This window comes from Podarcis tiliguerta (assembly GCF_965153285.1).
Source record: "Podarcis tiliguerta genome assembly, chromosome: 12".
In the NCBI taxonomy this organism is placed as follows: Eukaryota; Metazoa; Chordata; class Lepidosauria; order Squamata; family Lacertidae; genus Podarcis; species Podarcis tiliguerta.
In genome coordinates, this window is record NC_139545.1 from 7207290 (window position 1) to 7221619 (window position 14330).

The window sequence follows — 14330 nt, forward strand, 5'->3', positions numbered from 1 at the left end:
TCACGCTGGCCACGTGACCCAGAAGTGTCTCCGGACAGCGCTGGCCCCCAGCCTCTTTGAGTGAGATGGGCGCACAACCCTAGAGTCTGTCAAGACTGGCCCGTATGGGCAGGGGTACCTTTACCTTTTTAAGCCCTTAAAGTGTGCATATCTGACCAATCAAACATGCCATGCATGCAGTTTTTTCTTTTTTAAACCAAGCTGAAAAATAAAGCAGGTCTCAGCCCTAATCATCACCCCAAACCTCATGAAAAATGGCCTTCAGCTGCTTCTGCGCTACTTCCCAGCGCTCTGGTAATGTTTTCAAGACACCAGCCAATATTCCACTGGAATGTTGGCACTTCATTAGGGACACGCCAGATGCAAAAGCTGGCAGTGAAAATGAATTTCTGCCCCACTTACCTGAAACATTACTCTGCCTTTTTGTGAATTCAGGCACCACTAGCCTTTCTAAAGAGGAAAGCAGCTAAAATGGTTTAGGATCCATTTATTCATAGGCTGTTTTGCGCAAGCAACTTTTCAGGGGCCACATGGAGGTGGGGAGGGGGCCTATAAGCAAGCATGGTCAGGGCGATGAGTGTGACGGACTGCATTACAGACCCTCCAAGCGTCCCAATTTTCTGGGGACATTCCAGGAAGCCACCCCGGTTTCTGATTGGATCCCCAAATGTCCCGCCTTCCTTTATGGACATCCCTGTTTTCTTTGGAAAAATGTTGGAGGGTATGCTGTGACCTGATTCCCGAGCCATCTGAAGGCAGCTGTGAATAAGGCAGATTTTTAATATGGTAATGCTTTATTATGTTTTATATATTGGAAGCCACCCAGAGTGGCCCAGTCAGATGGGTGGGGTATAACTGGTAAAATAATCACCAGGGCTTTTTTTCAGCCAGAAATCACTGGGACTCAGTTCCGGCCCCTCTTAGATGGCCATCATTGCCACTTAGCAATGTTTTCTTCTGAAATGTTTTAAGATTTTTTTGGTTAAATATGTATTCTGTAGTTGACCTCCTTTGCAACGTTTTATTTTGAAATCTTTCAAGATAATATTTTAGTTTCCTGTTTATTATGTTGCTTTGACTGTATACTTTATATTTGACTTTCTTCAGTTATGTTTAATTTTGGGTTGTTTTATTGATGTGTCAATGTGCTGCAAGCCGCTTTGAGATTTTTATTAAAAATATAAACAGTATAGAAATGAAATTAATAATAATACTAGAACAAGGGAGGCGTTCATTGTGAAGTTCTGGCACCTCTTTTTCTAGAAAAATAGCAATAATAATTGTTATAAGAAAAATACTGCTCCCTTTCCCTAATGGGGAATCCAAGAGCCCATACAGAGTCCTTAAGTATTTCCCCTATCGGAAGAAGAAAATAACAGAGGCCAACCAGAGAATACTGAGAAGCAAGGCAGTTAGTAAGCCTGATCTTTATTAACTGTTGCAACAGGGTGCTCACAACCACACGCAGGAGGCAGGAGGGACCCAGAACAATGGTGTGCAAGCCCTTATACTGTATAGACTTTTGAAATTGCCCACCCTGTAGCTCAAGACCACCCCAAAAAACATCATACCTACATTACAGAAGGAGGCGGGCTACAGCAGAAATGCAGCACAGGCAGTGGTCTACAACAGAAAACCTGTCTGGCAGGATACTGATAATGGTCACTTGATTGCTTTACCTGGGCAGCCTGGCCATTCCTTTTGAGATGCTGTATATACAGGGGTACCTTGGTTCTCAAACTTAATCCGTTCCAGAACCAAAGCGTTCCAAAACCAAGGCACGCTTTCCCATGGAAAAAGGATTAATCCGTTCCAGACTTTTAAAAACAACCCCTAAAACAACAATTTAACATGAATTTTACTATCCAACAAAACCATTGATCCATAAAATGAAAGGAATAATAAATGTACTGTAATGGTAAAGGTATCCCTGACTGTTAGAGGTCCAGTCGCGGACGACTCTGGGGTTGCGCGCTCATCTTGCTCTACAGGCCGAGGGACCGGCGTTTGTCCGCAGACAGCTTCTGGGTCATGTGGCCAGCATGATTAAGCCGCTTCTGGTGAAACCAGAGCAGCGCACGGAAATGCCGTTTACCTTCTCGCCAGAGTGGTACCTATTTATCTACTTGCACTTAGGGGTGCTTTCGAACTGCTAGGTGGGCAGGAGCTGGGACCGAGCAACGGGAGCTCACCCCGTTGCGGGGATTCGAACCGCAGACCTTCTGATTGACAAGCCTAAGGCTCTGTGGTTTAGACCACAGCGCCACCTGCATACTATAAAATAAATAAGGCAGTATTGTAGATGAGAAAAATGAAAATTATTATTTTCTTACCTGCACTGATGATAGTCATTGTTTGGAAGGGGGGCTTTTATCCATTTCCGCAGTCACACAATCAGTCAGTAGCTGATTGCAGTCACAAAAACAAATTAACCGGAAAAGCCTCAAAAATGCAAAATAAATAGCAAAAACAAAAGCTCCAAACTTAATCCATTCCGGAAATCTGTTTGACTTCCGAAATGTTCAAAAACCAAGGCGCAACTTCTGATCGCTGCAGGCGCCCCAGAAACAATAGCCGACAGCTGCATCAGACGTTCGGCTTCCGAAAAACATTCGAAAACCAGAACACTTCTGGGTTTTTGGCGTTTGAGAACCAAGGTAGCACTGTTCCTAGTTCCTGAATCCAGGTACAGGCTCACCATAGTATACCCTGAAGATAGGATTTGTGAACAAAGAGACAATGGGGAGGCTTTTCCAATTTCCTTCCTCATTGCAGAGTATATGTGAGGTCACTGGAAGAGTCAGAATGGCTTCAGGATTGCTCTTCTGTACTATTTCAGACATGTGATTTATATACTTATGTATATATTTGCCTTGTAGATTTAGGAACATATGATTTATATATATCTGAGACCTTAGAATTCCAATAATAATAATAATAATAGAATGGAACGTCTCTATTTTAATCAGATAAATGTTGGAGGGTATGGAGAAAGTTGTGGAGCGGGGCCAGCGAGAGGTGTGCCAATTTAGGTTTGATGAGGCCCTAGGCTACTGAAGGTAATGGGGCCCTTTATATGTCCAGCTGTCCTTTGTCAACAACAAATTGTAACTTTTTTGTGTGTTGAATATATGCTATATGCTAATTTATGGACCTAATAGGTATCTAAAGCCATTTGCACATAACAAAATATGTATTTTATCAAAGTAATTGTTACAACCAGTCCATGCAGAATGCAGGCACCCTATATAGAGAAATGAGCAAACCAGTGATATTTTAGGGAGCAGGCTAGCAGGCCATTCCTTGCATCATAGGAGCCTTGTTGTTGTTGTTGTTTAGTAGTTCAGTCGTGTCCGACTCTTCGTGACCCCATGGACCAGAGCACGCCAGGCACTTCTGTCTTCCACTACCTCCCGCAGTTTGGTCAACCTCATGCTGGTAGCTTCGAGAACACTGTCCAACCATCTCGTCCTCTGTCGTCCCCTTCTCCTTGTGCCCTCCATCTTTCCCAGCATCAGGGTCTTTTCCAGGGAGTCTTCTCTTCTCATGAGGTGGCCAAAGTATTGGAGCCTCAGCTTCACAACCTGTCCTTCCAGTGAGCACTCAGGGCTGATTTCCTTAAGAATGGAGAGGTTTGATCTTCTTGCAGTCCATGGGACTCTCAAGAGTCTCCTCCAGCGCCATAATTCAAAAGCGACAATTCTTCGGCGCTCAGCCTTCTTTATGGTCCAGCTCTCACTTCCATACATCACTACTGGGAAAACCATAGCTTTTACTATACGGACCTTTTTTGGCAAGGTGATGTCTCTACACAACACAAAACCCTGCTGCTGTATGTAGGTTTTATTTTATTTGTTTTTATTTTTATTTTATTTGTTTTTATCTTAAATTTTGGAAATATACATCCAGTTTCCCCCCCATTATATTTTTGGGGGTCCCAAGAGAGGGGGGGCCCAAAGCTAGGGCTTGCTTAGTTTACACGTCAATCCGGCGCTGCTCAGAGAGGATCTAAATCCGGCGCTGCAAACGACAACCGGGTTTTATTGTGAACTGATCGGGTTTCGTTAGGGATTGATCATGGATGGCTTCGATTCCGTCTGAGCAGGCGGCGCCGGGAAGCAGCGGGGGCGCTGCCGAGGGCGAGGCGGCCCCGTCGGGCCGGAGGAAGTGCTCGCTTGGCCTCCCCTGGAAGTGAGGCGCGCCAGGCCGGCGCCGAGCACCGCGTTCGGGGCGGGCCGGGCTGCGGCGGCTCCCCGGCGCACCATGTCCCGGCGCGAGGGCGGAGGCCCGAAGCGGCACCGGAGCCGCAGCAAGTCGTCGTCCTTGCCCGGCGGCAGCCCCGCCGGCTCCAGCAGCCGAGGCCACGAGCGGAAGGAGCAGAAGAGGAAGAAGCGGGAAGTGCAGCACATCCAGCAGATCAAGCACCTGGAGTCCTTGTAAGGCGGGGGGGGGGGGCGGCTTCCCTCACCCGAATCCAGGCACCCCCAAACTCGGCCCTTCAAATGTTTTGGGACTACAACTCCCATCATCCCCAGCTAACAGGAACAGTGGGCAGGGATGATGGGAATTGTAGTCCCAAAACATCTGGAGGGCCGAGGTTGAGGAAATATTCCCTATGCTTGGCTTATACTGTGACAATATCTATATCTATAGTTTGTTAGGATTGCTGAGAAGAGCAGCTGAGCCACTTCCCAGAATTATTGGTCCTTTTTTTGGGGGGGGGGGTGTTTTCTTTTTTTTGTTACATTTTTTATTAACAGTTTTCACATAACAAATCATCTTCATTACTTTCCCCCCATTTCCCCCTTCCACCTCCCCAACAAACCCTCCCCCCTCCCCTTACGACTTCCCTCCGCTCCTCTCTCTGATGTCTCAACCAATTTTAATTCCTGCATATTATAAAATTGTATACATCCTTATATTATATCTCTACTATGTTGACCCTCAATAAATTGGTGTATGTTTATTCAGGGGGGAGGGGTTTCTTTTCAACACAGAGTGCATGCGTCGACCACAGCCCTGCCTAGCCTACCTCACAGGGCAGTTTTGAAGATTAGCAGGCATCCCCAAACTCGGCCCTCCAGATGTTTTGGGACTACAACTCCCGTCATCCCTAGCTAACAGGACCAGCGGTCAGGGATGGTGGGAATTGTAGTCCCAAAACATCTGGATGGTCGAGGTTGAGGAAATCTGGTCTGTGCAAATGTTCTAGCTCTGAAGGGGATCCTTTAGCTCAGGGGTGCTCTCTTATTCCCCACCCCCCACCAAGGGGTCAGGCATAGGCAAACTCGGCCCTCCAGATGTTTTGAGACTACAATTCCCATCATCGCTGAGCACTGGCCCTGTTAGCTAGGGATGATGGGAGTTGTAGTCCCAAAACAGCTGGAGGGCTGAGTTTGCCTATGCCTGGTATAAGCTAAACAAGCTATAGCTTAGGGCCCCACTCCCTTGGGGGCCCAATTTTTTTTTTAAGGAAAATAAAACTTGCATGCACATTTCCAAAATATAGGATAAAAAACAAATGAAATAGAACCTACATGCAGCAGCAGTGTTTTGTGTCATGCAGGCTCCTATGATGTAAGTAATGGGCCCCACCTGCTAGGCTGCTCCCTAAAATATCACTGGTTTGCTCCTTTCTATATATAGGATGCCTATATTCTGCATGTAGGCTTTAGATACCTATTAGGTCCATAAATTAGCATATAGCATATATTCAACACAAAAAACAGTGACAATTTGTTGTTGACAAACGATAGCTGGGCATATAAAGGACCCCATTACCTTCAGTAGCTAAGGGGCTCATCAAACCTAAATCCGGCCCTGCCCCCCGAATCCCGGGAGGTGGCTGAGCTGCTTTTCTCAGAAATCTTAACAAACTACAGATAGATTTAGATAGATAGATGATAGATAGATAGATCTGTGCATACATATACACACACAACCACCTATTCCCTTGACAGGATTCAAGGCGGCTTGCTGATAAAATAAGAACAGTCAGAGACATAGGAAAAAAACAATCCTTAAAAAACAATTACATATTTTTGGCCTTCGTTTTTATTATTACGTATTTCGTGTTTTTGTCTCGTATGTTCATTCCGTGAACTGCCCCGAGATCTTCGGATGAAGGGTGGTTTCATAAATAATAGCAATAATAATAATTGTTAGCTTCAGCTATTTCTGTCTGTCTGGGTTTCTTTTATACATGCACACGTGTATAATTTATTAAAACCATACAAATACAATAAAAAACAGCACAGCACCAGACCTTTTCATTAAAAGCAGTCAGTTTCCAAAACGCTGTTTTAACAATAAGGCTGTTGGTTCAGCTGTTGGTGGATGGAAAGGAAGCAATAAAATTGCTGGCATATTTGCAAAGCTAAGCAGGGTCCAGTAAGGTTAGGGTACCAGGTGTTGTGATTTCTGCAACTCTAGGATTCTATTTTCTGCAGGGAGGGAGTTCCAGCGTCTAGGAGTAGCCACGAGAAGTTCCCAATATTCTTTTTTGGGGTGTTTGTGGAAATGTTCCCTCCTTTCTGGTTTGTTCTGTCATCTAGACATAGCCTTAGTGATCACATGAAGGGCATCCTGTCTAGTGCTGTTTTTATTTACCCATTCTGACTTTGTCGATCAGAGTTGCTATTTTGCTGTCAAATTAGCACAGCCACTTGTATCCATGAAATGGCATCGCTTCAAATCCATGACACAGAATTTTATTTTATTTTATTTTTAAAAAGAACGGGCAGGCTGCTTCAAGTCAATATCACATTTCTGCCACTAAAAACACACACACAAAAGCTTTCAAAATTTCTCATTTGTGGCAAGGTGGTGAAAATAAATATTGTTTTCTCAGAAATGGCTGCACTATGTCTGACAAATAGATTGTTGCTTGAAATAGTTTCTGGGATATAGTCATTTTCAGCCAAACTCAGATCAAGATTTGCAGTTATCCTGAACTCTGTAACATCTGTAACATATCAGGGGGTACCTTTTTTCTTTTCTTTTTTATTAATACCATTGCCAGCATCAACAGATAGTTGAGGCCTTTTTGATGTTGCTTTAAGATTTCTCATTTATTAAATCATCTTTTACTATGTATTATTACACCACTGTTTGGAGTTGATGAGTTTGTTTGGGATTTTAATAAGAATGCTTTTTATTAGCTGCTTGTGATCAAGTATCTTATATTTTTACATGTAAACCAGTTTGTGACTTTTGTGAAAAATGAATGACATAAATAATAAGCCCGTTTGCTGTGGTTCTCCCTATCCACTTTAGATAAGGGAGGGGGGACTGAGTGACAGGTGTTCAAAAACATTACCCCCTTCTCTATTTTTGTTTCAGCTGAACTTTCTGCATTGCTTTTGCTTTGTAGTTTGGGTTTTTTTAATGACACTAAAGGTATATTTTCAATCTTTTTCCAGCTATGAGAAACTTCCTCCAGGGTTTATTAAGGTAGGTTGGGTAGCTTGTAAAACTGTTCTTTTTTTAAAAAAGGAAAATACAGTAAACCAGGAACAAAGATGCAGTTTCTCTACCACTTTATACAAAAAGAAACCTTGAAGTGTTTTACACAAAATATAATTGAGGGACACACACACACAATATGTAAAAATAAAGTGCAAGACTTTAAAAGCTAAATGAAACTAGAGTAGCACTATACTTATCTATGGTATAGATAAAACAGGGGGTTGAATTAGATGACCCCAAAGCTCCTTATTGCAATCTCATGTACCCTGAGGTGAGTGAGTTTGTTTGTGGCAGCCATGTAGTTAACAGATCAGAATTGGAAGCCAAATGATTTACTCAGCCTGCCTAGACGTCTTGGTGCACACACCGGCCTGCTTCTTCAGAATTTGAAGGAAGCCCTGTTAAAAGGCCTGCCTTTCTCCAGAAGTGCAAACCGTAAGTCTGTATTAAAGGTAAAGGGTAAAGGGTCCCCTGACCATTAGGTCCAGTCTTGACCGACTCTGGGGTTGTGGAACTCATCTCGCTTTACTGGCCGAAGGAGCCGGCGTACAGCTTCCGGGTCATGTGGTCAGCATGACAAAGCTGCTTCTGGCGAACCAGAGTAGCACACGGAAACGCTGTTTACCTTCCCGCTGGAGCGGTACCTATTTATCTACTTGCACTTTGAGGTGCTTTTGAACTGCTAGGTTGGCAGGAGGCAGGGACTGAGCAACGGGAGCTCACCCCGTCGCAGGGATTCGAACCACCGACCTTCTGATCGGCAAGTCCTAGGCTCTGTGGTTTAACCCACAGCGCCACCCGCGTCCCTTAAGTCTGTATTGGTTGTGGGCTAAAAAGTTGGAGGAGATAGCAGATCTGCTGTAAGAAAGTGTCTTGCAGTCCATCCCACCTCGCAGGGGTGTAGGTTAGACCAGTTTGTCCCATTTTGTTTTCGCTTCTTCCTTTCATTTGATTTGCTTCTTGTGTGTACAGGAAGATGAGACTAAACCAGAGGACTGCATTCCTGACGTACCTGGCAATGAAAATGCCCGAGAATTCCTTGCCCACGCCCCAACAAAAGGGCTTTGGATGCCATTGGGGAAGGAGGTCAAAGTTATGCAATGTGAGTGAGGAAAGTAGATTTCTGTGCAGCTTTTGGGGAATGGGGAACAAAGAATGAATGGCTTTGCTGGCTGGGGCTGATGGGAAATGTAGTTCAAAATATCTGCAGAGGACCAAGTTGATGACAAGCTGGACTTGACAGGCTGGAGAGAAGGAATGAGGATGCAGAGGCAGGAGTCAACTGATATGCGGACAAGGAAGTCCTAGAAGGGTTTAGCAAAATCTTGGCAGAAGAGGCAATGGTGTCTCTTTTCTTGCTGTCATTTTTCATATTGCACTTCTGGCTGTGCTTCGTACGGCAGCTTTGATCATTCCTGGACCAGGAAAGCTTGACCTCAGCAGTTCAGGCACTGGTGATTTCGAGACAGGATTTCTGCAATGTACTCTAATAATAATAATTTAATTTTTATACTGTCCTATACCTGAAGGTCTCAGGGCGGTTCACATAAAATATCAAATACATAAAATCAAAACAAAACCAACAACCCAATAAAAAACCCCCAAAAGAGCCAGCATTTTTTTTTTTTTTAAGAGTCAGCATTATAAAAAAGGGTATAGGATTTGGATCAAGTCAGGCAAAGGCCTAGTTGAAAAGGAACATTTTTGCCTGGCGCCTAAAGGTGTATAGTGAAGATGCCAGGCAAACCTCCCTGGGGAGAGCATTCCACAGATGGGGAGCCACTGCAGAGAAGACCCCGTTCTCGTGTTGCCACCCTTCTGACCTCTTGCTGAGGAGGCACACAAAGAAGGGCCTCAGAAGATGATCTCAGGGTCTGGGTAGGTTCATATGGGAAGAGGCGGTCCTTGAGGTATCGTGGTCCTGAGCCATCTATGTGGGGCTTCCCACAGTCAATGCAGAATGCTGCAGCACGGTTGCTGATAGCTTGTAGCACCTCTACTCAGCAGATCTACGTGGGTTGCTGATCCAGTACTTGGACATGTTGGAAGTGATACTGTTGGTATATAAAGCCTTGTACAGCTAGGGACCAGTTTACCTGTGTGATCGCCTTGCCCCATTTGTGCCGACTTGTCTGCTTCGAACTGACCGAAAGACCACATCTGTGAGGGCAAAGGAAGCCCCAGAGAGACCAGAGGTTCAGCAGGGCTTTGATTAGGCTGCTGAGCCACCCCATCTAACAGCTGATGTTTGCGGTAGCACACCAGCATCAGCCATTTTTACAGCCCCAGAGCTGCAATTATAGTGGTGGGTATTTTTGGATGCAGTATTTTTTTGTCTGGATTGGAGAGAGTGGCAGAGAGGGCGTTTAGAGGGTGCACCTGAATTTATGCCATTTCACTTATGTGCAGGGCTGTAGCTAGGGAGTGGTGAGGTGGGCGCCCCCCCCCCCCCCCGCCAGGGGCTCAGGCGAGGGGGGCCGCAAAACTGGCTAAAATATGTCCATAAATAGTAAAGGTAAAGGGACCCCTGACCATTAGGTCCAGTCGTGACCGACTCTGGGGTTGCAGCACTCATCTCGCTTTACTGGCCGAGGGAGCCGGCATACAGCTTCCGGGTCATGTGGCCAGCATGACTAAGCCGCTTCTGGCGAACCAGAGCAGCGCACGGAAACGCTGTTTACCTTCCTGCCGGAGCGGTACATATTTATTTACTTGCACTTTGAGGTGCTTTCGAACTGCTAGGTTGGCAGGAGCAGGGACCGAGCAACGGGAGCTCACCCCGTCGCGGGGATTCAAACTGCTGACCTTCTGATTGGCAACTCCTAGGCTCTGTGGTTTAACTCACAGCACCACCCAAGTCCCATGTCCATAAATACGTCTATAAATAAAAATATGGATTGTTGCCTCATAAGAAAAGGTTTTAAATAGAGGGTGAATTGAACGGGTGGAGTGGCGGGTTGGAGGAGAGGCAGAAAGAGCAGCTAATTTGTCCATGGCTAGAGGGCGCAATCTGGACGGTTCTGCCAGGGGCGCAAGATCACCTAGCTACGGCTCTGCTTATGTTCCCCATGCTCCTGAATGTAACCCCTGGGTAAGGGGGGGGGGGCGGAAATGCCTGTAATCTTTTTCAGTGTCTGCTTAAAACAGGGGGGGCATGTCAGTCTTGCTCTATATGTGCTGTCATGCCACAACTGCCTTTCCTCTGCGAGACAAGGGCAGGGAGAAATCTGGTCATGTGAGGGCAAGCAACTAATGGTCAGTGCTTTGTTTTGTAAAGAAAAGCCAATCATTCTTAGATACTGGGTTTTAAAGGTACTGAATATTTACTTTTTTGGTGCACAGCACTATGTTAATATTTCTCATTTCTCCCTCAAGGCTGGAGATGTAAACGTTATGGACACAGAACGGGAGACAAAGAATGCCCATTCTTCATCAAAGGCAACCAGAAGCTAGAACAATTCAGAGTAGTAAGTAAAACATTATTAATGGTGTTTTTGAATATTCTGCCACGTTAAGAATTTCTGAATTCTTTCTTTTAACTAGGGAACTTTGTATCTTCTGCAGTGTGCTGTTAGGTAGGATTTCCCCCATCTAACGTTCCCTACTACTGCTTTTAAGGTTTTTATCCCCAGCTTGGTAATGAAACAGTAAAGAAGCCCAGCTGTGAGAAAAAACAGTTGAGAAAGGGAAGAGTTCGCGAGTGCAAAAGGGGTGAGGCACCTATTCAATTGAATCATTCATTGATTTTAGATACCTATACCCCCTGGTTCTGACTCTAAATTAAAGAAGAGCAGTTAATATGGATAAAACAATCACCAGTGATTCTGCATGAGGACATAGGCTGGCAAGGTCTTTGCTTGAATCCTTAGAAAACACAGCAATTATTTAAAAAACAAATTGCAAGTTATTCTATTGGGCACTGAGCTTCCCTCCCCCCTTTTCTTTAAAGGCACATGAAGACCCCATGTATGATATTATAAGGGAAAATAAACGCCATGAGAAGGAAATGCGGTAAGACTGATTCCTGTTTTAATCTGGGTCCATGCATCAAATAATAACCACAATCATAATAGCACTCAGTCAGTCAGTCAGTTTTATTGCACATAGCCAAAGGCTGCCGCAATGTACACAGATAATAGCACTCTATAGAGTGTTTGGAGGCCTCCATTTGCTATAGCAGGGGTCAGTAACCTTTTTCAGCAGGGGGCCGGTCCACTGTCCCTCAGACCATGTGGTGGGCCAGACTACATTTTGGGGGGGAAATAAATGAATGAATTCCTATGCCCCACAAATAACCCAGAGATGCCTTTTAAATAAAAGCACACATTCTACTCATGTAAAAACACGCTGATTCCCGGACCATCAGCGGACAGGAATTAGGAGGCGATTGGGCCCGATCCAGCCCCTGGGCCTTAGGTTGCCTACCCCTGTGCTATAGGAACATAGGAAGCTGTCTTTGCTGCATAAGACCACTGGGTGCTTCCAGCACTGTATTGTCTGCACTGATTTGCAGAGGCTCTCCAGGGTTTCAGAAAAGGAGACATTTCCAGCCCTACCTGGAGACCTCAGGGATTGGACCTTCTGCAAAGCAAATGCTTTACCAGTGAGTTACACCCCTTCCCCTAATAATAATCAATTTTCAAAAAAAAATCAGTCTTACCCTCAGGCCAGGGCATGTGTGTGAGTGAGGCAGAGATTACCAGTTATGTATGATGAGATTTTTTTAAACTTGATTCAAAGTTCAGTGTGTCTGCCACTACATTTCAGTAGCTCATCTAATGGTGATGGTTTGAAAAGTTCAGTGTTGCTTTCAAGGGTAGAGACCTCCACTTTTCCCGTCATAATTTCCATTTCCATTTAAGACTACCACCCACCTAAAAAACAAAACTGCAGGTGGTTTGCCCTGCCAGGCAAAAGGGGGAATTTGATCTTGTGTTCATTGGCCATTTGTACGTTTAGGATACAGCAGTTAAAGCAGCTGCTAGAGGATTCCACTTCAGATGAAGAAGGCAGTAGCAGCAGCAGCAGCAGCAGCTCCAGCTCTTCGGGATATAAAGGAAAACACAAGAGGAAGAGGAAGAGGAAAGAAAAAAAGAAGAAGAGGAGAAAGCACAAATCTTCTAAACCAAGCAAGAGGTCCAAACTGCATTGAGGAGACTTGTGGCAAGCTTGCAATATCTTGCGAAGCATTCGGAGAACAATTCTCTGCAAAGGGCGTGTTTTAGGTGCTCCCTGGTGTCATTTTGTGAGTTGTCCTATCAGGTCTCCCCCACATTGCATTTTTCTCATTGTTCAGGTTTGACAGAGTTTGGTACTTTGAGCACAGAGGGCTGCACCTAAGATAAAGAGCCTCTGGTGTCTTAAGTGTTTTTCTCTCCACCCCCTGCAATTTCCCTTTTTGGCAGTTCTTGGGCCCTGTTGTCCCCCCCCCCCCCCCAATTTCTTTTTAGCCTCCTGAGAGGTTAAAAATTAAATCTAGAATTTTCAGGCAGGGGGAAGCTGCCAGTGGAGAATTCAGGCACATAGCTCCCAAGGCGTAGAGAAGCGCCCCGTGGTATTTCTTGGAGAATATGGAGAAAGGGGTTCCTTTAGCGGCGTGTAAACAAGGCCTCTGTGGTCCTGCACAGCCAATACCTGGGCTTTGTTGAAGGAAGACTAACAAGGAATGCCTCTGGCCACTCAGTTTGAGGCACACAATGGGAAAAATTGAGACAACTACAAAGGAACTTGGTGTGGCCTTCACTCCAATTGCCTGTACTGCAGATGACTTTTTATCATTGTACAGAACAGTGTGATTAAACACAGATCACAGTATTGTGGAAAGTGGTTTGTTTTCTGCCATTGGGAGGAAATGTCTTCATGGCCGCAGCTGGACTTCAATGTAAACATTTTCCCTTTAACTTAATGCCAGCCTGTAAAATAGGTGACCCACTCAGCCTTTTATGACAGACCACGAGGAGCTCTTCAAATCTCCTGTCTGCTTGGAACTGCACAGGAAGGGGTTGTCAAGCAATGGAACAGAGTTGGTGGTCTGCATTCAGTTTGCAGGATCACAAGCTGTAGAGAACCAGATTTAAAGTTTTGTCCCATGTGAATTATGGCACAGTTGTTTTGTCTGATAATTCCATACTTGAAAGCGTTGTGTATATGATGTAACATAGGGAGCCACAACAAGCCTTTTCTGTTCACAGGGCAAAATGATGCAAATTTTGCATATGATGCCATCTTCAAGCAGTAATTTTAAAGAGGTGTGCTTCATCATACCAAAAGCATATAACAGGATTGGCATTACTACAATCGAAATCTAGACTTAAATTTCAGTTGTGCTTTTTCCTGCAAATATCATTATGCAGAGCACATAAAATAGTTCTGCTGCCCTATGGAACTGAACCCTTAAGCGTTAAAAATAGTCTTGCTACTATGTTTTTAAAATAATAAGCAGCAAACAGGTTGACTGCTAGAAAGATTGCTTGAAAAGCTAAACATTGTCTGTAAAATAAGTTAGCAAGATGTATTCTTTTGAAATATCAGAAAATGTTTGTGAAGTGGTTATAATCAGAATATACTTTTACGTAGCACCACTAGACAATAAATTCAGGTTCTCTTTTGTTAAAAAGAAGAAGAGAAACCTTATAAGGGTAGAAGCGTTAATATTGTTGCAGCTGATTTCTCAAATAAAAAACTCATTCACCTGTATTGGCTTGAAGGTTAAGTGCCAATGAAAACCAGGTAACAATGAGAGGGCAACAGGAGCTTTTGGGCCACAAAAATTGAAACAACTCTTGCTGTCCCTGGATTTCACAATGCTTGAGCGAGTGAATAACATCCAACAGAGTTCTTCTGAAAATGGAACTTCATTCATC

General features: G+C 44.5%; 1 protein-coding gene across 1 annotated transcript; it reads left to right on the top strand.

Annotated features, from left to right (window-relative positions):
• Nucleotides 1-3966: 3966 nt before the first annotated feature.
• RP9 (RP9 pre-mRNA splicing factor) lies at nucleotides 3967-14163 on the top strand. The gene is given in 8 exon segments (XM_083407133.1): nucleotides 3967-4119; nucleotides 4121-4229; nucleotides 4231-4436; nucleotides 7422-7452; nucleotides 8440-8569; nucleotides 10843-10934; nucleotides 11417-11478; nucleotides 12427-14163. Coding segments are annotated over 8 exon segments (861 nt in total). The 5' UTR covers nucleotides 3967-4081; the 3' UTR covers nucleotides 12620-14163.
• The last annotated feature ends 167 nt before the right edge of the window (nucleotides 14164-14330 follow it).